The sequence below is a fragment of the Notamacropus eugenii genome, chromosome 3 (assembly GCF_028372415.1).
Source record: "Notamacropus eugenii isolate mMacEug1 chromosome 3, mMacEug1.pri_v2, whole genome shotgun sequence".
Classification (NCBI taxonomy): domain Eukaryota; kingdom Metazoa; phylum Chordata; class Mammalia; order Diprotodontia; family Macropodidae; genus Notamacropus; species Notamacropus eugenii.
Genome location: NC_092874.1, coordinates 453,430,170 through 453,453,720, shown reverse-complemented (window position 1 = coordinate 453,453,720; position 23,551 = coordinate 453,430,170). Strand labels below are relative to the sequence as shown.

Genomic DNA, 23,551 nt, shown 5'->3' with positions numbered 1-23,551 from the left:
AGAACTGTTTCCTCATCTTTAAAATAAAAGAATTGAATGTTTGAAGTCCTCACTAATTTTGAATATATTATCCCCTGAACTCAATCTGAAATGAGTAAGAAAGGTTTTGCACAAATATTTGGGAAATTGGCTCCAATTAGGTAAAGATGATTTTATATAACTGAATTGTTCTTTAGCTTTCCGATGCTAGTCATACTTTAAAAAAGAAAACAACAGTCTTTTCAAAATTTTTTTGAGAAAATGAAAGATGGGACCAATAGTTAATAGTTTCAAGATGTTTGTGTAAAAATGTTGGCAGTTGGGAAATATAGTTTATTAATTAGTTGTGCCAGACTGTGCCAGACACAGATGAGGATGCCAATATGAAAAAAAAGACAATTCCTACTTTCAAGAAGCTTGTATTCTAATAAGGGGCATAAATATATAAAGGAGTAGTTTAGTAGGGAGAGGCAAGCATATTATGAATGGAGCTATAGATTGATGCATCCTGTCCAGTAGCAATGGATATTTGATTGCTATTTTTAGAACAAGACCAAGAAGTGGGAGAGTTGGAAAAGGGAATGACTGGAAGGGGTAGGCAGGGCAGTTGGTAAGGTACCCATGCTAAATAGGCCCTAGTATCCTAGTGGATGGCTGGATGGTATAGCATGATTTGGGACTAACTAGATAGTGAATAAAAGTGAATTTTCATTGACTAACCCACTAATCAGAACAGCCCAACCTCAGGATAGGGAATCAAAATTCCCCTGGGAGGGAGAGAAAGGACATGGAGAATTTGGGTTGTAGGAAGACTCTCTGGAGACTGGTCTCTGGAAGAGGTTCCTGGTGAGAAGAGGGGCAGTAATGGCAGGACAGATGGAAAATCACAGGAACAAATTTATGAGCATTGTTTGCCTAAAGACAACAGAAGGAGTCTCCTGAAATTAAGGTACATTCCAGAATAGCTATAACCAAGAAAGATTTTCAAAGGAGAATGTGTGTCTTCTTTTCCCTGCTTTGAGTTTAGAAATAATTTTCTGTTTCATGTTGTGTCCTTTGTTATTATACAAGTATGTTGTGGTTGTCAAAAATTTTATTAATATTAATAATGACAAACTTTATCAGGAGGGGAAAAACAGTATCTGAATGCCATGCTGCATTAAGAGCTCCATGCTGAATGGAAAGTTGCATTTTTATATCTTTTTAGTGCTTGTAGAAATTCAAGTTAGGAAAACTGTAGTTTCTTTTGCCATCTCCTGTTTACCCTATGAACAGAAATCAGGAAAAGAAGCAATTGGTTAACTGAGGTCATTCTCCTCCTGAAACATGCACACAGTTCCCATTAATGCTCATTAGAACTAAGGAGAACCTTCCTGTAACAAATTAAAAATAGACATAACCTGTTATGGCATAATCATAGACACAGATTAATATGGTCTAGAATTACAGCTCTCTGCCGAAGCATATCAGACTCCAAATCCACCAGAGATGTTTCAGAGACATCGGCTGTGATTACAGTAACATGGTTCCTAATCATTTAATTCCCTTTTCTACCTAAACTGAACATATAAGTGAGTTTTAAGGGATTGTATAAATAAATTTTTAATTATAAAATGATGTTCTATCATCCATTATTAATAGTAACCAACAAAGCATGATGTTTATGTATGAGTCTATTAAGAAGAGGAGCTAATGTATGGATGTCGGTCCTAAAAGAGTGCCCCAGTTCGCCCTGAATTTGGGAATAGAGTTGAATCCATGGTGCACGCTGGTGAATGTAGTCACAGAAAGAGGGGATTAGTATGCCAGCTGGGAAGCAGGAATGCAGTGAAAACATTTTGTGTTGGTTGTTTTGGATTTGTGTTTCATCTATGATTAAAGATTTTATTTGTCAGTGTCGTGCAGTTGTGAAATTGTGAACAAGGATCTTTCGTGCAGAATGAAATTCTTCCCAAATGAATGTAAGATAATGTGATATACAGAGTCTAAGATGTTTATAACAAATAGACCTCACATCCTGGTCATATGGGAAATTTTTAGGAAATCAAAGAGTTTTTTTTGTTTGTTTTTTTTTTAAGGGGATCTGGTACTTTCTTATGTTAGCGGTAACAGATTTCTGAAATCTCCATGGCCAGCTCTAAGCATTCGCTTGTCTCATGGCAAGATTCAAACAGGCTGCAGTCAACATCACAACTGCAATTGCAGTCATTTCTGGAGTGATTCTCATCGGAGGCATGATGATACCGATGTGATGGGCAACACGTATTGATGCACACAGTTTCACAAGTATCAGGCAGCATTAGAAGACAATCCAAAAACTGGCAAAACAGACAGGTGAGGATAAGTGAGGCACATTCATCTGTCCAAAAAAAAGGAAAAGGAAAAGATTTATAAGAAACATGGGAGGAAGCATAGTTATAAGAAAAGCCTTATGGTGGATGTCAAATAGAAATTGACAAAAAGTGTAACTGACAATAATACATCCAACTTTGAATGAATGACCCATATTTCAGACACAAATACATTTTTCTTTCAATTTTTAGAAACGTAACCACAGACTACTTATATGTTTAATTTATTATGTGTTCACTACTGATCTTTTTTCTACATGTTTCCTCTTCCTCCAACAGACACACACATACACACACACACACACACACACACACACCTCAGCTTATATGTTTTTTTTATGCTATTTAGCATCCCAGTCTTGTGTCTTAAGTATACAATAAGAATGCTAACACTTTTAATACCTACTAGGGTTGTTTTTGGGGAAGCTGTTGGTGCATTGTAAGGCACTCACTCCATAGGTGTAAAGTTTTTTATTTTATTAGTTCCACTTCTCATGCTCCTCCTTTAGCATAGATACTCACCATAGAGGTGCTTAGATAAGACACATGCTAATGTATTTAAAGAAAAGTTCACTTTAAGAAAATTGGCTTAAGAATTCATTATGTGGGCCTGTAAAAATCCAAAAAGATCTCCAAGGGCACTTCTGGTAATTGGGAATTCCAGCCAAACAGCTGCAAAAACTTCCCGCTGAATATATTTTATTTTTCATTGAGGAATATGCTAGAAATTTGGCAATCCTGTTGTTAAAATAACTTTTCATTTTTCAGGTAGGAAAAAAATAAAATTCCTAAAACCTTGCTGGTTTTGTGTAACTGACAAGTGAGTGAATAGGAGTCAGAGTAGGGTATCTAATTAACTGAAATGCTACGTCTGAAGATCATTGCTGGTTGGAAGAGATGGTCCACGTTGACATGGAGAAAACATCCTAACCTCCTTCCCCCCCTTTCCCAGATGGACTGATCATCTGTTTAAAATTTAATTTTCATAAGAAGTTTTATTCAATAAAATGTTCATAACCAGCCGTTATAGGACTCAACAAACAGTAACCTGACCATGAGACAGAAAAATTTGCCCCAGTGAGACATAGGCTCCCCTCTGAACTCCCTGGTACCCTCAAATCACTTGCCTCTAACAACTTTTTTAAAGTTATTTTTTCTTTGTGGTTCATAGGCTTGTTAAATTTTTAAGAGAAAGAAAAATATGGAAACTCTCCCCAAATAGAAGAAATATCGTTTTTTTTTTTTTAAAAGGAAAGCCTTCCCTCTGCCCCGCTCCTTTTAAAGCATTCTGTAAAGCTGCACTGTGAGCTGTGAATATTGGTATGTATTTTTTTCCTTTTAATGAGATGGCAGTAAGAACTCCCCTCTGACTCCTCCTGACGAGTATAATTGTCACATAAGGCTGCAGGTGCTGGGGCAATTATTCAATATTTATAGTAGAGGCAGCCGTGCGCCCCTAACGCTGCCCGTCTCGGAGAACGGCACTTGCCTTTTGCCAGTTTTGGTTGGTTTTGATTCACTCGTGCCAGCTCCTGGCATATGGACTGTTCGCCAATCTCCCATAAATAACCAGAAAACCATCCACAAACATATAGAAGCATGCTAGCAGGCTGCATACATTCCAGCAGGTCTCTGCATTTCAGAAGAGGGGAGTGTTGGCTGTTAGATACATGAGAAAAAAAAAGCCCTTAATGCATCAGTGACTAGGAGATTGCAGCAGCAGCAGCAGCAGCAGCACCTAGCAGGCACAGAATTGGAAATGAAATCTCTGCTCTGCCCTTGGGAGAAATGGAACCGTAGTCCCGGAGGGCAGACCCAGGTTTGCCTTAGTACCACTTAAATGGGACCCACTGTAAGCCCTTGACTGAAAACGTGCATAATACATGTGTAATGCATATTACATATACATATTTGGACAAGTACATGTGTATGTATTGTTGAGGGGGTGGCATAATTCATCTCAGTGCTAGGGGGTGGGGGGAACTAGTTCTTTTCTTTAAAAATAATTCTTTAATGGATGGTAAGAATAAGTAAAATGTGACTGTCTTTCTGTGGCCAATGCATTATCCCTCATGTTATCCATTGTAATATCTATTTAAAGATGTCAAAATTTGAATATCACTTGGGCTTTCCCTTCCTTTAAGAGGTGTTCGAGTGGACAGCATGCTGGACATCTGGAGTCAGGAAGACCTGATGAGTGCATGGCCTCAGACACTTACTACTGGCTGGTTGGTGCAGTGGATAGAACGCTGGGCTTGAAGTTAGGAAAAACTGAATTCTATCTTCAGGCACATATTAGATATGTGACGCTAAGCAAGCCACTTACCTTTACACTACTGCTGTTGGTCCGGTGTACAGAATGCTGGGAGTTAGGAAGACCAGAATTCAAATCCTACCTCAGATACTTACTAGCTATGTGACTCTGGGTAAGTCATTCAACTTTTGTCTCAGTTTCTTCGGTTGTAAAATGTGGATAATAATAGTACTTACCTACCAGAATTGTTGAGAAGATTAAAGGAGATAATAGTTTTAAAGCACTTAGTGCTTAATTAATGTACTTTATGGTAACTTCCTGCCCTTGTGACCTTGGACAAATCACTCATTCTGTCTCTATCTGAATTTCATCATTTGTAATACGGGAATAATAAAAGCACTGATCTCCCAGGATTGTTGTGAAGAGGACACACACACATACATGATATATATACATATATTTACATACATATATGCATATTACAACAATATATTATTCTTAGAATATATTACAATGATATAACAGCAATAGCTTTTAATAAGTAGCATTTGTATAACAGTTTCAGTCATATATGTGTCAACACACATATATAAGTACATTTATGCCTACAAATATGTATTCATACACATACCAGTATACATGTACATATACACATGTGCCTGAAAGTGTTACACAAATGCTATTATTATAAATTATTATAAATACATATATCATATATGTCTGAAAGTGTTATACAAATGCTACATATTATAAATGATTAAAATACATGCATGTGTGCACACATGCACATATATGTGCAATACACTCATACTTGAAGGTGTTATACAAATGCTACTTGTTATTATAAGCTATAATTAATACACATTTAAAAACATAAGAAAAAAGATTTCTACCTGGAAGGGAACTTGGAAGAGGTCTAGTCACTCATTTGTCAGGGAAAGAAGCTGGAGTAGAGAGAAATGAAGTGTTTTGCCCAGGGCAACAAGGTAGGAAGTGACCAAACTGGGATTGGAACCCAGGGTTTGGGGACTCCGTGCCTTTCAGTGTTGATGATGAGACTGCTTTTGCCAAACTGTCTGGAGTTGGCCGCCTTCTCAGGCCTTGGTTTCCAGGACACATGGCAAACTTTATTTGAAATGTTATTTTTTTTGTATCCCTTGGCAGAATTATCATTAGGTCCCCCCACACCCCTATTTTGCTCTTGAGAATAGAGCTTGTTTTCTCAGTTTCTAAGTTAGTCTTTTTTTTTTTTAATTTGGTCATAAAAAGTGGCTACTCTTGCCCAGGGTAAACATGGCGGCATTAATGAATTGAAAACAGATTTCTCCCCTAACTTAAAAATATATTCCAGTCTTTGCTCTCTCAAAAGAAGTATTAAGGAATTCTACACAAGCAGAGGAAACCATTTTGCATATGGCCTGTTTTTGTTTGCACAAAAGTAAAATAAGCAGTTCAGAGGAAGTTTTGCAACTTGTTGGAAAGAGAAATGGAGTTTTGCTTCCTGAGAGCAAGGATATTTTCTTTCCTCTTGCCACACTTTTTCATGGGACTTTAATGTTTAATAAAGAACAAACACATGACTGGAATCCACTCCCATCATCCCTGCCTCTTTCCCCATATTGGTCAAGGACATGTTTCTGTTTCTTCCTGGGTTCATTCCAAAGAAGCCACAGACCTTACATCTAGTATGACCTTGAACAACTGAAGCCTTGCTATTTTCTAATGTATATTTCTTTCTTCATCTTTTTTTTTTTTTTTAAGAATCATAAACATTTGGCTTCACTCAAACACTGTACAGGTTTTTAATTGGATTTATACCTAAAATGAACATTATAGATCATTCAATACAAGTCCCTCATTTTACAGATGAGGAAACTGATTTCCAGAGATACTAGGTACTATGATCAAGTAATTATGGGAACTAAGGGGTGGGACAGAACAGATGTCTACTCAAGTGTTCTATTTCTACATCCAACACTCTTTCTATGAAAGCATCTCACATGATGCATTCTATTATATGCCCTTCTCCTTTTTAGGGCAAACAATTTAAGATCAACGGAAGGAAAATCAAAGGAGTTCTTTTTGTTCCAGGTACAGGATGATATGCAGTTATGGGTGCATGAAAAATTTACTGGGAAGAAAAAGATAAAGAGAGAAGAAATCTTAGCATGGATTTTGACTGTGGAACTAAACCTGAAAGGGGCTGGGGTCCCCGGGAAACTTTCGACGAATCCTGTTGGGGTTCTCACTGGTGTCCCCCATAACCTATCTCATTCCATCTCTTTCTCTATCTTTTATCTTTGTGTTTAATTTCTGACCCCTCTTTTTGGGTCAACTTTCAATGAGATCTTGTAATAAACTTTAAGGCATTCAGGGCTGGGCTTGACTAAAAGCTCACTATATGTTGAAGGGTCACTCAGTTACCAGGAGCATCTTCTTTATTTGATGCTTTGCTATGGTAGACTTTAGGTGAGCCAGAACAATGAATTTAGACAGCCAGGTGCTGTCTACAGTGCAACGTTTCCTGTCTTTTCTTGTTTCTGCTACTCGTTGTTAATACCACATCCAGTGGGTAACAGGAAGAAAGTTTTTTTGGGGGGAGAAAGCTTGTTAGCCCCCATTATTAACCATAGTTCTCCCTTATAATATGTTGACACCATTGGAGATGGGATGCAAGGTGGGGAAAAACAAGACTCCAAGAAAACCCTGTTGGGTGGGAGGATATTGGGGGAGGGTATAAAATCCTAATTTCTCCATCATGTGCCATAATATGTTCATGTATTATTGTGTGGAAATACCAGGACAGTTGATGAATTTCACCGGGTAGCTTTATGGTATTCACGTTCAACCTGGGAACCTACAGTTTCCAATGTCAAAGAATAAAATACTTATCCCACCCCTTACACAGCAGTAAGGACTTCTCTTTTTTTTTAAAAGTTCTTTAGCATATAATATGAATAAATAAAGTGTGATTGAGTGTCTTTCTGTAACCAATGTATCATCTCCAATGTTTTCAATTGTAATACATATTTAAATATGTCAAGAGCTATTTAAGTTCAGACAAGCACAACTAACTTTTAAGTCAGTTCTGTAGAATTAGAATGACTGGATTTGGGTGATCCTGAGTAAATTTGTGCTTTTATTTTTTTCTGAGTAAATGAACTGAAATAATTATAAAATTGAAACATTTTATAAGGTGACACGGCTGCATTTAATTGTATGAAATTTACAGGGTAGAAAATGTAATCATTTTATCCAGTAGGCCATGGTGTAATTAAGACTATTCTTTTTAGGTACCTTATATTTATGATTTTCCCCTCCACCTAGATAGCATGTATCAAATTCAAAATTACACATCCATTAGGCATCTTCTCAGGCTTTAAATACACACACACATGCACACACACATGTACATACACAATCTGTTTTCTAATAACAAGTATATCCCTCCATTCGTTAACCCCAGGGATGCCCTAGCAGTCAGAAGAGAGATAGATAATCCAGGACCCAGAATGCAGAGAGATAGTTCTCATTATTCTGGAGAGGACCACACAAAAAGCGCAACATTTTAACAACAAAGTGATGTTGTAGCACATAGACTCTGATGTTCGGTGGAGAGACTGTTAAATTCCCATCAGGGCACACACCATGAACTGTGCTAATGGATGCAGCACATTTTACAAAATCTGCATGGGTGAGGCTTTTTCATCCTGTTTTAAGTGGGGCAATGTATATAAATAATAGATATTAGCAATTAAGCATCCATTCCGATGCACGCATTTATACATTTGAAAATAAATTAACCACAAACTGCATAAAAGTGGATGTCAGCTTCCCCATTCTCCTCCAGTTTCCCCCTGCTATTCTGGAAAGACTTGACTGTATTTATCTCAGTAAGAACAATGACCCCCTCCCCCATTTCTCAATGCCTACATTATTAAATTAATTGCAGCCACCAAATCCTCCATTAATGAAGTGACTCTGAAACTCTCAAATTTCTTGATTGCTGTTTTTTAGGATTTAGGATGTTGAGAGTGCTTTGCTCTTCCTTCCTTGGTGCCTTATTCTGCGTATTTTATCCCCTTGCACAGTACAAAAAAAAAACCTCTTTGCTTGATGTCTTGTCACAATGGGGTGAGTAAAAGATGGACAATTAGCTGACAGGTCAGTCATAAACTTGCATTTCCTGGGTCGGGTTGGCTCCTGTCCAGATCTTAACGAAAGCAACCTCATTCAATTAGCCTTATTAATTTCCTTGGCTATTTTTAACAATGAGAAGCCTGTTATTTATGTTGCACGAAGCTCCTGTGTACCAGTTACCATTTTAATGGAGCAATTACTATAGCCCTTCATTGGGAATGCAAGGACTCTGGTGCTTCTAACTGGCTTGGAGACATTCTCATTATTTTGGGATCATCAATACAATAGATCACAATGGTTCCTTGGTAGCATTAGGGCTTATTGTGTTGATCTGTACTTTGGGAGTCTTTAACTCAAGGATTGTTAGCCTGATCCCACATGACAAGTTCCAAGTAGCCTGGGGACAATCCAGTGAAATGTTTTGTTATTGAAATTCTCACCAGGAACTTTTGATTCTGGGACATGTATCCCAGTCATTTGATAACATCTGTTAACATCCTGTTAATAACACAGGCAATCACTTCACTGTGTTAGAAGGGAGCAGGGTACCGAGCTTCATTTTTCTCAAAAAAGTAGTTCAAGTACCACTGCCTATATGTAGGCTTTTCTAATTTTTCCAGTTATTATCTCTTGAAAGTTCTTTGTGTATCCTTTTTATTCACTTTCTTGTATACGTGCTGTATCTTTCCAGTAGAATATAAGCTCTTTGAGGGCAGGGACTGGTTCATTTTTATATTTATATCCCCAGCACCTTGGACAATGCCTGCCACTTATGTACTTAATGAGTCTTTGTTAAATTGAATTGGTGAAAGAAGAAAAAAAAAATCCAGTAATGATTTAGAATTACCTGGGAGGCATTCTCTTCTGTATTTTTGTGATCTCTTTCCCTTTCTTTTCTTCCTCCTTCCCTCACTCCTCCTTTCTCTCCTGTTTTCTCTCTCACTCACTCTCTCTCTCTCTATCTCTGTTTTGTCTCTCTGTCTCTCCCCCCACATATATACCCCATGATTAGAACTGAGATATAATGTACTTTTTATATAGAATTTTCTAAGAATGACCAATGTTTTCCATTCAAGTAGATTTGTGCTAGTAAAGTGAATAAATGAAGAAAAAAGCAAGAATGTCCTTTTTTACTGAAAAGAGCCCAATAGCATTGGTGATTTTCTGCAGATTGACCTTCTGGGTGAATCAGAATGGATGCAGACTCTTGGAATTTATGCTGATGCTCTCATGGACTATATGATCATAGAAAGAAAACCTTGGAATTGGAAGGGACCACAGGAGCCATCTAGTTCAAGCACCTCATTTTGCAAATGGAGAAATTGAGACCTAGGAAGATGAAATGATCTGTCCAAAAGTACTATCAGTTGCAAAATGGAAGGTTAGAGAGGTTTTATCCCCCCTACTCAGATAAAACTGAGTGGACCCAAGGTTGGCTCTGCCATCGTCTGCAAGGAAGTAATAGTCTACAGGGTGAATGAATAAATATTTTTTTAAATTTAGTATTTTATTTTCTCCAGTTATACATAAAATAATTTTTAACATTTGTTTTTAAAATTGAGTTCCAAATTCTCTCCCTCTTTACCCCCTCTCATTAAGAAAGCAGGTAATTTGATATAGGTTATACATGTATAGTAATGCAAAATACATTTTTTTATTAGCATGTTCCAAAAGAAAGCAGAGACCAAAATAAAAACTCAAGTAAAATAAAGTAAAAAATGTGCTTCAATCTGCATTCAGACTCCAAAGTTCTTTCTCTAATGATGCATAGCATTTTTCATCCTAAGTCCTTCAGAGTTGACTAGGATTATTATATTGCTAATAACAGCTAGATCATTCACAGCTGATCATCTCACAATATTGCTATTTCTGTGTACAATCTTCTCCTGATTCTGCTCATTTCACTTTGCATCAGCAGATGTAACTCTTTCTAGGTTTCTCTAAGAACATCCAGCTTCCCATTTCTTATGTCACTGTAGTATTCCATCACAATCAAATACCACAAATTGTTCAGCCTTTCCCCAGTTGATGGAAATCTTATCCATTTCCAATCCTTTGCCACCAGAAAAGAGACGCTATAAGTATTTGGACATAGTTCCAAATTGCTCCACATAATGGTTGAATCAGCTCACAATTCCACAAACAGTGTATTGATGTCTCAATTTCCCCTCATCCCCTACAATATTTGTCATTCTTTTCTATCTTATCAGCCAATCTAGTAGGTGTGAGGTAGTGCCTCAGTATTGTTTTAATTTGCATTTCTTCAATCACTAGTAATTTAGAGCATTTTCTCATATGGCTATTGATTGCTTTGATTATTTCATCTGATAACTGACTTCATATTTTTTTATCATTTGTCAGTTGGGGAATGACTTATTTTTATATATTTGACTTATTTCTGTGTGTATACATACATATATACACAGAAATGAGTCAAATATATTTATATATGTCTATATATACACGAGCACACACACACACACATATATATACACATATATGTATATATATGAGATATGTGAGAGATGAGGCCTTTATCAGAGAAACTTGCTTCAAAATTTTTTTATCACTAACTGTATTTTCCTCCATTCTATTTCCTCCATTTATCTATTCTGTCTCCTTTTATCTCTCCCTTCCTCAAAAGTGTTTTGCTTCTGACTACTGCCTCCCCAATCCACCCTCCTTTCTATGAACACCCCTCCTTTCTCTTATTCCCTTCTCCTACTTTCCTATAGGGTAAGATAGATTTCTATGTCCAAATGAGTGTAGATGTTTTTTCCTCTTGGAGCCAATTGTAATGATAGTAAGGCTCTAGCATTTCCTACCACCTCCCTAATCTTCCTCTCCACTGAAAAAGCTCTTTCTTGCCTCTTTTATATGAGATAAGTTACCTCATTCCTCCTCTCCCTTTCTTCTTCTCCCAGTGCATTCCTTTTCCTCACTCTCAAATTTTATTTTTTTAGATATCATTCCATCCTATACAAGTCACATCTGTGCCCTCTGTCTGTATATACTCCTTCTAACTGTCCTATTAATAAGAAAGTTCTTATGAGTTACAAGTATCATCTTCCCTTATAAAAATGTGAACAGTTCAACTTTATTAAATCCTTTACGACTTCCCTTTCCTTTTTTACCCTTTTATGCTCCTCCTGAGTCTTGTATTTGAAAATCAAACTTTCTATTCAGCTCTGATCTTTTCATCAGGAATGCTTGAAAGTCCTCTATTTCATTGAATATCCATTCCCCATTGAAGGATTATACTCAGTTTTGGTGGGTAGGTGATTCTTGGTTTTGATTCTAGCTCCTTTGTACTCTGGAATATCATATTCCAAGACCTCCAGTTTTTTAATGTAATAGCTGCTAAATCTTGTGTTATCCTAACTGTGGTTCCATGATGCTTGAATTGTTTCTTTCTGGCTGCTCGCAATATTTTTCTCCTTGACCTGGGAGCTCTGGAATTTGACTATAATATTCCTGGGACTTTTCATTTTGAGACCAGTGGATTCTTTCAATTTTTATTTTACCCTCTGGTTCTATAATATCAGTACAGTTTTCCTGAATAATTTCTTGAAAGATGATATCTAGGAGCTTTTTTTTTTGATTATAACTTTCAGGAAGTCCAATAATTTTAAAATGATCTCTCCTGGATCCATTTTCCAGGTCCGTTTTATTTCCATTGAGATATTTCACCTTATTTTCTATTGTTTCATTCTTCTGATTTTGTTTGATTGTTTTTCGATGTCTCATAAATCATTAGCTTTCACTTTCTCAATTCTAATTTTTAAGGAGTTCTTCTCTTCAGTGATTTTTGTATATCTTTTATATCTTTTTCCATTGGCCAGTTCTACTTTTCAAAGCATTCTTCTCTCACTGGATTTTTGTACTTCTTTTATCATTTACCCTATCCTGTTTTTTAAAGTGTTATTTTCTACAATACTTTTTTGTGTCAAGCTGTTGACTATTTTTTCATGATTTTCTTGCATCACTTTCATATTTCTTCCCAACTTTTCATCCACCTCTCTTACTAGATTTTAAAAATCTTTTCTGAGCTCTTTCATAGCCTGAGACCAATTCAGATTTTACTTTGAGGCTTTGGATGTAGGAGTTTTGACTTTGCTGTCTTCTTTTCAGTGTGTGTTTTGATCTTCCTTGTTACCATAGTAACATACTATGGTCAGAATTTTTCTGTTGTTTGCTCATTTTCTGGCCCATTTGTTGACTTTTAATTCTTTGCTAAAGTGGCTCTGCTTCTGTGGTGGAGTGTTCACTACCCCAAGCTTCTGCACTTGTTTTCAGAGATACTTCTAGAGACCTGTAGGTTTTCAGTTATTCCAAGGTGGTGTGATCTAAGGAGAGTTATGTTTACTACTCTCCTTACCTATGCTCTAGTCTGTGAGTGACCACAAGCACTATTTGTTGTCCTGGGGCTGTGACAGGGGTGTCTATTCCACTGTGGCCACAAGCCCTAGTGTTGCTAGTGCTCCTCCTTATCCTGGGACTGGGACCCAGGACTCTGACCCTGATCCAAGTATGGGCAAAATAACAGAGTCCAGCCCCCAGTACCAGCAAAGAGATCCCTTGAATTGCTTTCTGACCAGTTGTTTGTTCCCCTTACCATTTGTGGACTGAGAACTCCATTGGCTCCCAATACCAGATCCTGGTCTGATGGGGCCTGGTCTGTGCAGGTATGACCTGTGCTAGACTGAGAGTTTCACTCTCATCTCAGTGTGACAGACTTTTCTTGATGAACTTCTAAGTTGTCTTGGGCTGGAAAATTGTTTCACCCCATCCTTTTGTGGGTTCTGCCATTCCAGAATTTGTTTTAGGTCACTTTTTAAAGGTCTTTTGAGGGGTCTTGGGAGGAGCTCAGGTGAGTCTCTGCCTTTTCTTTGCCATCTTGGCTTTTCCCCATGAAAAAATATTAAGTACTTACTATGAGTAAAGTGTTAAGGTTAGGAGGACTGGATGAATGAGTTCCCTTGAAGTGTGAACATCTTGATGAGGACACACTCTACCAATGTAATATGGTACTTTTAGCACCTTGCTTAGAATCATACAGCCAGAATGTATCAGAGAGAAGACTTAAACCCTTTCTAGTTCCAAGGCAGGTCTCCTATCCTGATGCCAAGCTTTGGGGATGTAAATAGAAAAGCAAGACAACTCTTGTTCTCTGTTGTAAACATACAACTCAGGGTCTATGCCTCTGTTCACTTTTAGAGAAAAAAGTTGAACATTTTAATCATATACATGGCCCAGAAAATGCAGCCCATGTTGAGAGTTGGCCCCAGACCTCTGTGGATCTGCCTTACTCTTAGGTACTCCTTCCAGTGCCCACTACAACATTTCAGGAAGCAACTTGCTCTCTTTTGGTGTGAACATAGGAGCCTGCAAGTCAAATGATGTGTGCCCAGTTTCTGCCCCTTGAAAAGCTGTCAAGGAGGTTAAACAAAGGAGCATTTCTTCCCACCTAGGTGTGGAGTCTCTATCCAACCAAATGGCTTTGATGAGGATTCTGCCCCCAAACTTTTGTCAGGTTGCTTTGTAACATGAATATCTTTTTAATGATATACTCAGGTTCACAATCAGCATGCCCAGGAATGTCTTCCTGCAGACGTTTCATTCTCTATAGGCAGCTGGTATCTGATTCTTTGCATTCCCTATAAGCTTTATTTGTCTTTTTTGGAGCATCTCACATCTCTCCCAATTTTTTTACATAATGGCAAAGGAAAAAGAATCCTGGAGCCTTCGAGGGGAGTGGGATGGTGGAGAAAAGCTTGCACTTCCTAGCCCAGCAAATAAGATTGATTACACCCTAGCCATTTAAATTTTTTTCTTTACTATGGATTCCCAGCTTTGAGAGCAAATGATCTGCCAAGTACCATGTTATTGCCAAGTGACCTTGACATGTCTAGATGTCACTGTTGTCTAGATTCTGAGCCCTCTCTTTTAATATTCATAAAGATTTCTCCAATAGTAAGTGTATAGGATGCTTTTTATAGGGTTGGTGGGGGGGAGGGAGGGAAAAAGATTTTATTTAGAGATCTGTTGAATTTTAAGAAACATACCATCATTGTCTCTCTGACGAAATGATGTATCGTTTTGGAGGTATGAGAATTTGGTTTGGCACTCTCCAGGAGAAGATAGTGATGTACTGGACGCTGACAGCTTTTTCTCATTGGGGGTTTCCTTGGATGGTGCCTCGGCAATATTGAATTCGGATACTGAATTTATAACGATGCCCTTAACAGATTTCTCATCTGAGTGCTTTTCATTTGTGAGTTGAGTATCTGAATAAAAACACATATACACACACAAAACAAACCTGAAATTGTTTTTATAGCAACTCTAACCCAGCATTCATAAAGATATAGAATTCAAAAAAAGTCATACACTTTTCAGTCCAAAAACAAATACCTATTGTAGACTTTTAAGAATAAAACTTTTATCCCTAATATTATTTTGTAGGTATTACTTATTATATATTACTTTGTACGTATTTACTTGTCAATGAAAAACCCTGTTTCTTCCCAATAAAATACAACCTTCTTGAGGGCAGGGACCTCTGCGTTTCTGTCTCTGTATTCCTAGAATGCAGCACAGTGCCTGTACCAATGTAAGCACTTATGGTTGAATTGGATGAATGAAGCAATTCATCAGGATACTTTTTAGGAAAATTGGAAATGGAAATGCAGGCTCATAGATGAAATAGAATATGTACAGTTCTTACCTGTTGCTATTTTATTGTAGAGAGACAGTATAGAAGAGTATATAAAAAGTTGGCCTCCCAAACCAGGAAGACTTGGATTCAAGTCCCATCTCTGATACACATGGGTTGTTTGACCCTGGGATTATCCCTTAACTTGTCAGCACTGTAGGAACTTCTCCAAGATTGTATAACTCATAGAAAGGGTGTTAACCTGAGTTGGTTGAGGGAGTCTTCTCATCAGCGAGTTTGCTAAAGCAATGAATCAAAGGTCCCATCCCTATTCCTATCCTGTCTTATTAAGAGTGTTGTCATTCTTCAGCCATGTCTGACTCTTTGTGACCCCATTTGGGGCATTCTTGGCAGAGACACTAGAGAGGTTTACCATTTCCTTCTCCAACTCATTTTATAAATGAGGAACCTGAAGCAAACAGGGTTAAAGTGACTTGTCCACGGTCACACAGCTAGTGTTTTTCTGACTCCTGCCCCAGTGTTCTATCCATTGTGTCACATAGCTGCCCATTTTTAGGGGTAGGGAAGAGGCATTAAGCAATGTGTACAGAGCCCGGAACCACCACTTTGATGAAGTCTCACTGTAGATTTAATAGACTCTAACTATAGTCTAACTAAACTTCCTAGTGGAATGTAAGATCAGTGAAGGCAAGGATTATTTCATCATCATCTTTGAATTTCTAGCCTCTAGCATGATGTCTGACACACATTGGACATTTTGTAAGTGTTTGTTCTATTGAGCTTTTCAAAATTATAGCTCTTTTTCAGTATAATGGTTTTCCTTTTTAATCCTATGTAGTTTCATTTCATGCACTTAAAAACATTATTCTAAGAAGGGGCCCATAGGTTTCATCAGAGTGACAAAAGATTCTAGGATCCTTCCCAAAAGATTAAGCACTCCTCTTTTATTCAGATCTTCCATGCCTGTTGGTAATCAACATATCAACTCTTTTCTGACTCACATATTCTGACAGTCTATATGTTGGGCAGGACCATCAGGCATCAGGGACTAGTTACTTACTTAAAAATTAGAAAAGTAAATTGAAACAGCCCCAGAATGACTACAAACCATTTCTCCTCTGTGGGTTGCAGTTTCCTCATATATATAAAGTGAGAGATTCCTATTAGGTGATTTCGAAAACCCCCCAGCTCTTGCATTTGATGATGCCTAGAGACCATTGTCACACTAAACTCTCAAACGCAAGTAGAATCAAGCTTATCGAGGGCAAGAACAATTCTGTTTTTGTTATTGGGTTCCTAATGCCTAAATCCGTGATTCTTAATGTGTTTTTGTGTCCTGGATGCCTTGGACACTCTGATGAAGTCTGTGCCTCCTTCTCAAAATGATATTTTCAAATACATAAGACAAAAAAATAAGATTACAAAGGAAACAACTTATATTAAAGTAGATTCACCAAACTATTAACAAAAAGTTCATTAAACCCCCAGATTAAGTACACTATTGTGCCCAGCACAGTACTTCCTTGGATAAGCAATAGGAACTCTTAGACTACATGGGAGTGGGGAACTGAATTAGATAGAACAGCCCATGACCCCAGAATAAAAAAAAGATGATTTTTTAAAAGTCAAATCACCATCCTAGTCCTGTGAGTTGCATTGAAATTCAGTGCAGATGGAAAAGTCGGCTTGATACCCGTTTCTTCATTACAGCCATTGCGCTTTGGCCAGCAGAAGAAGGAAAGGCAGCAGCTTGTTGGCTCTTGCATCAGAGATTTTCAACGAGTGATTATAAGCTAGGTGCTGGCATCAGAGGAGCACTGGAGTTAATGGCACAGGGCACATGCTTGTCTCAGGTGATTGTTTTTTGGTTATTGTTTTTTAGATGTTGCAAAGTGTCTCTCTTCAATACCCTCTCCAATTTCACTACTAGCTTCAAATTTCTTTGCTATGAGTGGATCTCTAAAAATGGGTTGGCAGGAACACAATTGGGTGTACTAGGGAAATAGGAAATCTGTATGTCAGAGGCGCTCAGGGAAACATCTCCAGTAGAATGGAGCCATGAAAGTGATATTTGGTAAACAGTAGGGTTGGCCAATTGGATGGGGAAAACGCTCATCTCTGTTCAACGTTATGGAGTGGGCACTAAGCAGGGTTGCACCCATATTTCTGCTTATGGCTCTAATCATCCAGAAATCAAGGCACCCAGCAGATAGGTAAGTCAGATTACTTCTTGACTGACATAGTCTTAATGCCTACTCTTTCCTAACTCTTAAATTGCAAGCACTTTGAAGGTAGTTTTAGGTATATCTTGTAAAGACTGAATAACAATAATCATGGACATGTACATAATGCTAGGGTAGCTCAGTAGATAGAAGACTGAGTTTGAAGTTAGGAAAATCTGTGTTCAAATCCAGCCTTAGACACTTACTAGCTGTGTCACCCTGGGCAAGTCACTTAACTTTTGTTTGTCTAAATCCACTACAGAACGAAATGGCAAATCACTCCAGTATTTTTGCCAAAAAACAAACAAACCCATGCATAGTGTTGGTGTGATATGGTCTACAGGGTCACGAAGAGTCCAATAATACTGAATAACAACATAATGCTTCAAAACTTGCAAAGTGTCCTATATTTATCAACTTCCAGTGAACCTTTGGAGTAGGTACTAAAAGCATTATTAGCTCTGTTTTACAAATAAGGAAACTGAGGCTTAATGACTTGCAGGTAGTCACAAAGCTGATTAGTGTTTGAACCCAGGGCACTATTTGAAATCAAGCATTGTATTCATTACACTACAGTGAACACTCTCACTACCTTTCTGCTTGCTAGCTTGAATCCCTTCCCTTTCCTCCCATCTATGCCCTCAAGGCCCAGTTTAATGCCTATATAAGGTAGGAACTCAATAACTTTTTTTAAAATTGAAGAACTATTCACAACTAACAGATATGATCATTTTATTCATTTGCTCAAAAATCTTCAGAGGTTCTCTGTGGCTTCTTGGATAAAATAGAAGATCCTCAGCATGACATTGAAAAACCTCGGTGGAAGAAGCATGGGTTTTGAGGTCAAAGGACCTGCATTCAAACCCTAGCTCTGTTATTTACTACTTGTGTGGGTGTGGGCCAATCACTTACCTTCTCTTGGCCTCAGTTTACACATCTGTAAAATGAGACAATTGGTCTTGATGACCTTAAGAACCTTTCTAATTCTAAACTTTTGAGCCCATGACCTTCCTTCATTTACAGTTGCCTTCCACACACCCTCTATTCCAGCTTAACTTCAAACCCACCTGTTCCCTTTTCCCCACACACAACATTCCATCTCTGGCCTCCATACAGGTTGTTCTTCCTCGTCTAGCAGTGGTCCACAGTTCCCTCTCTCCTCTCTAAACAATCTATAATCCAGGTAGACGTGGTGTTCTTTGCAAACCACATGTGTCTTTTTACAGTGACTGTCCCCCTTGCCTAAAATACTATCCTTTCATCTCTAGAATTTCCCGACTTGCTTAAAGATGCTGCTCAAAATCCACCTTCTACATCTTCCTGCTTTGTTCCCAACCTGCCCCTATCCTTCTGAGATTATCCTTTATCTCCTGGGCATGTATTTATAAGTACATAGCTATTTATATGATGTCTACTTCCCTTGAAATATGAGCTTTCTGAAGATAGGCTGTGTTTTGGTTTTTAGCACAAACACCCAGTCCAGTGCAATAGTAGGTCTTTAGTAAATTCTGACTGTCTCCTCCTCAGTTAAGTTGTTGTTCTTGGGTCAGTTCAGTTGTGTCTGACTCTTCGTGACTCCAGATACTGGAGTGGTTTGCCATTTCCTTCCCCAGCTCATTTTACAGATGAGGCAAACAGAACTAAGTGACTTGCCCAGAGTCACATAGCTACTGAGGGTCTGAGGTTAAATTGGAACTCATGAAGATGAGTCTTCCTGACTCTAAACCTGGAGCTCTATGCACTGCACCACCTAACCGCCCTTAAGAATCACTAGCATGCATTAGCACACGGCTCAGGAGCTGTCTCCTAGATTAATCTTTCATGATCCCTAGTCAGTTGCCCATGCTCACAGGTCTTTATTCCTCTCCAGGCTGCATTCGCGACTTCTATCATTCCTCAGAAGTCTCTTTATCCTAGAAACTTACTCCAGCCCTGGAATTCACTCAGGGGACATATCTCCTACCCTGTGACCTCTCCCTCCAATCGGATGACTCCTCCATTCAAGTAGAGCATGGGGGCCAGCATAATCTTCATTTTTCATGGGAACGCACTCTGGAATTTTTTTTTTTTTTAACCACACATGGTGTACTTTCAGGTGCTCCCATCCCCCTTTAAGCATCCTTGTATGTGTTTTCTTCTCTCCTTAATGTAAGCTCCCTGAAGGCAGGCACTCTCCTTTTGTTTGTATTTGGAATCCCAGTGCCTAGCAAAGTGCCCTCTACATAGCAAATACTTCATAAATGCTTGTTGATTGACTGGCAGAGAGGGGAGATCATAGAACCAGGGATTCAGAACTGGTGCCCCTTAGTCCAACCCCCTCCTTTTACAGATAAGAAAACTGAGGCCCATGGAGGGGAAGCAATATGTCCAAGGGGGCATATTAAGTAAGGATCAGAGAAGAAATTTGAAGCAAGATCCTCTAACTGCAGGGCCCACTGTGCTCTTTCCATTGTATGAGAACTTAAGAGCAGACCTACGTGATTATAAACAGCCTAGCTGCACAAGGATGCCATCCTGAGAGTAGCTGGTGAGAGCCTTCCAAGGCTGGGTTACCTACTTCCTCAGGCTGGGATCCAGTGTGTTAGAACCCAGCTGCTTCCTACTGTATATGAAAGAAAGAGCCGCACCGAGAGGGTTGATAGATAGTAAAACCTTGATGAATAGAGAGATTGCAGGAGCTATTTACTTACAGAATTAATTAACAATCAGTTGAAATTATCACATGTAGTCAGGCTGCATGTAATTTAAATTGCTTTTACACAAAGTAATTCAGAAACAAAAAAAGTTGGATAGGGGTTACTAAAGTGTAAGAACATGCTGAGAATACTGTATAAAGCAACACATCGCAGGCTTCTCTTTTTAACTTTGAGACCTTTATAAAGTATATCATTTTGAATGGAGATGATATACCGCATTCAAGCAACCACTTGGAGCAAACTGGTCCCATACTGACATGGTTTTATGGAACATCCAAGCTGCCATTTGTAAAGCTATTTTAAAATTTTTATATCCCTGTTTATATTGTTATTTTTTTCCAATTCCCCAAAGAGAGCTATCTCTTCCTCTTCAGCACAGCATCTGACATACGCATTTCAGAGCCCAGCCTGTTCAACCCAGAGCTCTGACATCTGAAATGAGTCACAGTCTTGGGGTGTATGTAAGTGACATTTCCCATCTTCAAGTGATGGGAAGCTAGCAATAAATTTCCCAGATTTCTTCTTTCGCCTAGTTCTTTGACATTGTACTCAAAGTATTATACAGTAGCGGCAGCTAAAAGAAGAAACACATAAAAAGGAGGTATCAAATCTTGTGTGCAGGCAAGTATCTTGGAATTAAATAAGAAACTTGTGAAACTATATTTGGAATGTTATACATAGTTCTTGACATTGACTTGGAGAAAATATATATTTTTTCCCAAACAGTAAAAATAAGTCAAAATTAGAAGAACTCGGAGGGTTTAAAATTAGAACAACGAGATTTCTTAGAAGAAGACAAAAGATTCAACAAGATGGAACCTATCTTCCTCCGAGTGTCCATGAAACAGGAAATTCATGTTGAGGTTAAAAGTCAAGGCAGGAATTGATGAACATAAACTTAAGTAACAGAAAAGACAGACAGTTAATTAATTTTTTATTACCTTTGAGCAAATGTTATGAATTTAATTCAATTAACATTTATTGACTGCCCTTGTGCAAAAAAAAATGAATCAATCTGACAGGCATTTGTAATTGATGTATCCTTAAGTTATTAAGGAAGGTAAGTTTTGAAAATGGCTTTCATTTTTCTTTTTATACATCTTCCTTTTTATTTTTTTCATTCATGGAATCTATGCTCCAATACTTCTAGTATCAATGCTGGGTCTTCAACAAATAGTAGCCCCTTGGGAGCTCAGTAAATAGTCTGAAAGCAGAAGTTCTTAACCTTTTTGTGCATGTGTCAGAGATCCCTCTGGCAGTCTGGGGAGGCCTTCTCTAAATAATGTCTTGAAATGCATACATAAAATAAAATACATAGGGTTACAAAGGAAATGGAATATATTGAAATACAATTATTAGAATATTTTCCCCATAGACTCCTTGGGAATAAGTAGAGCCCAGTTTAAGAACCCTGTATTGTAGGTTTTTTGGATTGAAAAATTCCCCTCTGTGCAGTCAACCTAATAGGAAGCCTCTGTGATCTGGTCCTCTGACAACAGATACATAGTTCACCACCAGGCCCAGTCTGAAGCCTGCTTAGTTTTCTGGGATATTCCAGAAATCATGATCTGCCTGTATGGCGTTGGGGTCACCAGAGTCCCCACCATGACAATACAACTAAGAAAGGGCAAAGGCTATTTCTGAAAAGAGACTTACCTGCTTAAGTCTCCCATCCACAATGCACTAAAATAGTGTCAATAAACAAAGCAGTGTGGGAGAACAGAAAGATTTCTGGCTCTAGACAAAGTGCTGGATCCTGGTTCCGATGCAGCTACCTGTGTAATCTTGGGCAAGAAATATTATTTCTCCAGGCTCCAGTTTCGACATTTGCAAAATTAGGAAAGTAAACTAAAAGTTGTTGAAGGGCCTTTTTGCCCTCTGATTCTACAATCCTATGCAGTTGCCCTGCTATCTCAGCTGGTCCCTTAGCTTCTTATTTATTATTCCCCTCTCTTCTTTACCAGCCCCTCTTTCCTCCCCCTTAAATATTGCTGTTATCCAAGATTCTATCCTCAACCCTTTGCTCTTCTCTTTCCATATTCTCTCCCCTCTGAGATTTTTTCATTAGATCATAAATCTTGAATAGGAATTAAAGTGAGAGGCTATCTGGTCCAATCTCCTCATTTTACACCTGAGGAAACTGAGGTCCAGGTTGTGAGTTTCATGCAAGTCACTGAAGTGACTTGCCCAAAAGGACACAGGGAGCTAGTATCAGAGGCAAGATTTAACCCAAGTTTTCTGACTCCAGAACCAGGGCCCTCTATATTATTTGGTTCCAACTTGTCTCGGACACTAATGATCCTCATACCTAAGTTTCCAGGGCAAATTTCTTTCCCATACTTCACTTCCACATTTCCATCTAACTGCTAGACATTCCCACTGGTCTGCCTCATCATCTCTAATTCTATTTATCTAAAACTGAACTTCTCATCTTCCCCCTTCCCTCAAATGACTCCATCTTGGGACTTATCTACCTAGGTTAATGGTACCAGAATTCATTCTCCTGTAGCCCTAATCTCAATAATAATTTTTGACCCCTAATCTGGCAGTTCATTTAGTTCTACCACTCTTTAGTTTTACAGATAATGAAATTGAGGCTTGGAGAGGTGGAGTGACATCCAAGGTCATATAAGTGGTAGGGTCCCAAACCAATGTCTTCTCACTGTACAGACAACTCCTTTTTTAATGCCACACTTCCTCTCCTTACAACTCAGAAATAGATTCCCCCTATTTTCCTCTGTGCTGAGAACTATTTTCTAAAATTTTTTTTCCATATTTTATGCCAGGATCGCAAGGACTCTGATGTAGTTTGTGGCAATACTTTGGTTAGGACACATCAAAAAACAATTTCAACTGAATTTGGCTATACTCCTTTTCATTGCTGCCATATCCATCACCTCTTAGGGACTTTTGTCATGGATGACTTCCAAAGCATCTGAAAGACATGGCCAGTGGAGGACCATTTTGTCCCTCCCATACTTTGATACCACCTGGGTATACAGTTATGCTATCTGACTCCCCCCACCAAAGGAACAAGGAATGCACACATAAGTATAGAAAAACTGAACTCTTTCCAAAAGCCACTAGAAATGCAGTCCCTTATTGTCCTAAGGGAGTGCACTCTACTGCTACAGAATCACAAGGTTAACATTCAACACTCATCCTTTGTCTTCTGAGTCTTGTTCTAAATGTCCCTTCAGGTATGTAGGATGGCTCTCATGCTCCATGTTACA

General features: G+C 38.3%; 1 protein-coding gene across 3 annotated transcripts in view; it reads right to left on the bottom strand.

Moving 5' to 3' along the window:
- Positions 1-260: 260 nt before the first annotated feature.
- Positions 261-23,551, bottom strand: part of MDFIC2 (MyoD family inhibitor domain containing 2) — a 158,384-nt gene continuing 135,093 nt past the window's right edge. For 2 of the 3 annotated variants that reach the window (XM_072598689.1, XM_072598688.1), the window contains 2 exons: positions 14,790-15,011; positions 261-2,338 (listed from right to left, as the gene is read on the bottom strand). In XM_072598689.1, coding sequence (XP_072454790.1) covers positions 2,079-2,338; positions 14,790-15,011 — 482 coding nt within the window. In that variant the 3' untranslated portion in view covers positions 261-2,078. Of the gene's footprint in view, positions 2,339-3,819; positions 3,990-14,789; positions 15,012-23,551 lie in introns of all 3 variants that reach the window. The other variant, XR_011964732.1, reaches the window with a different exon arrangement.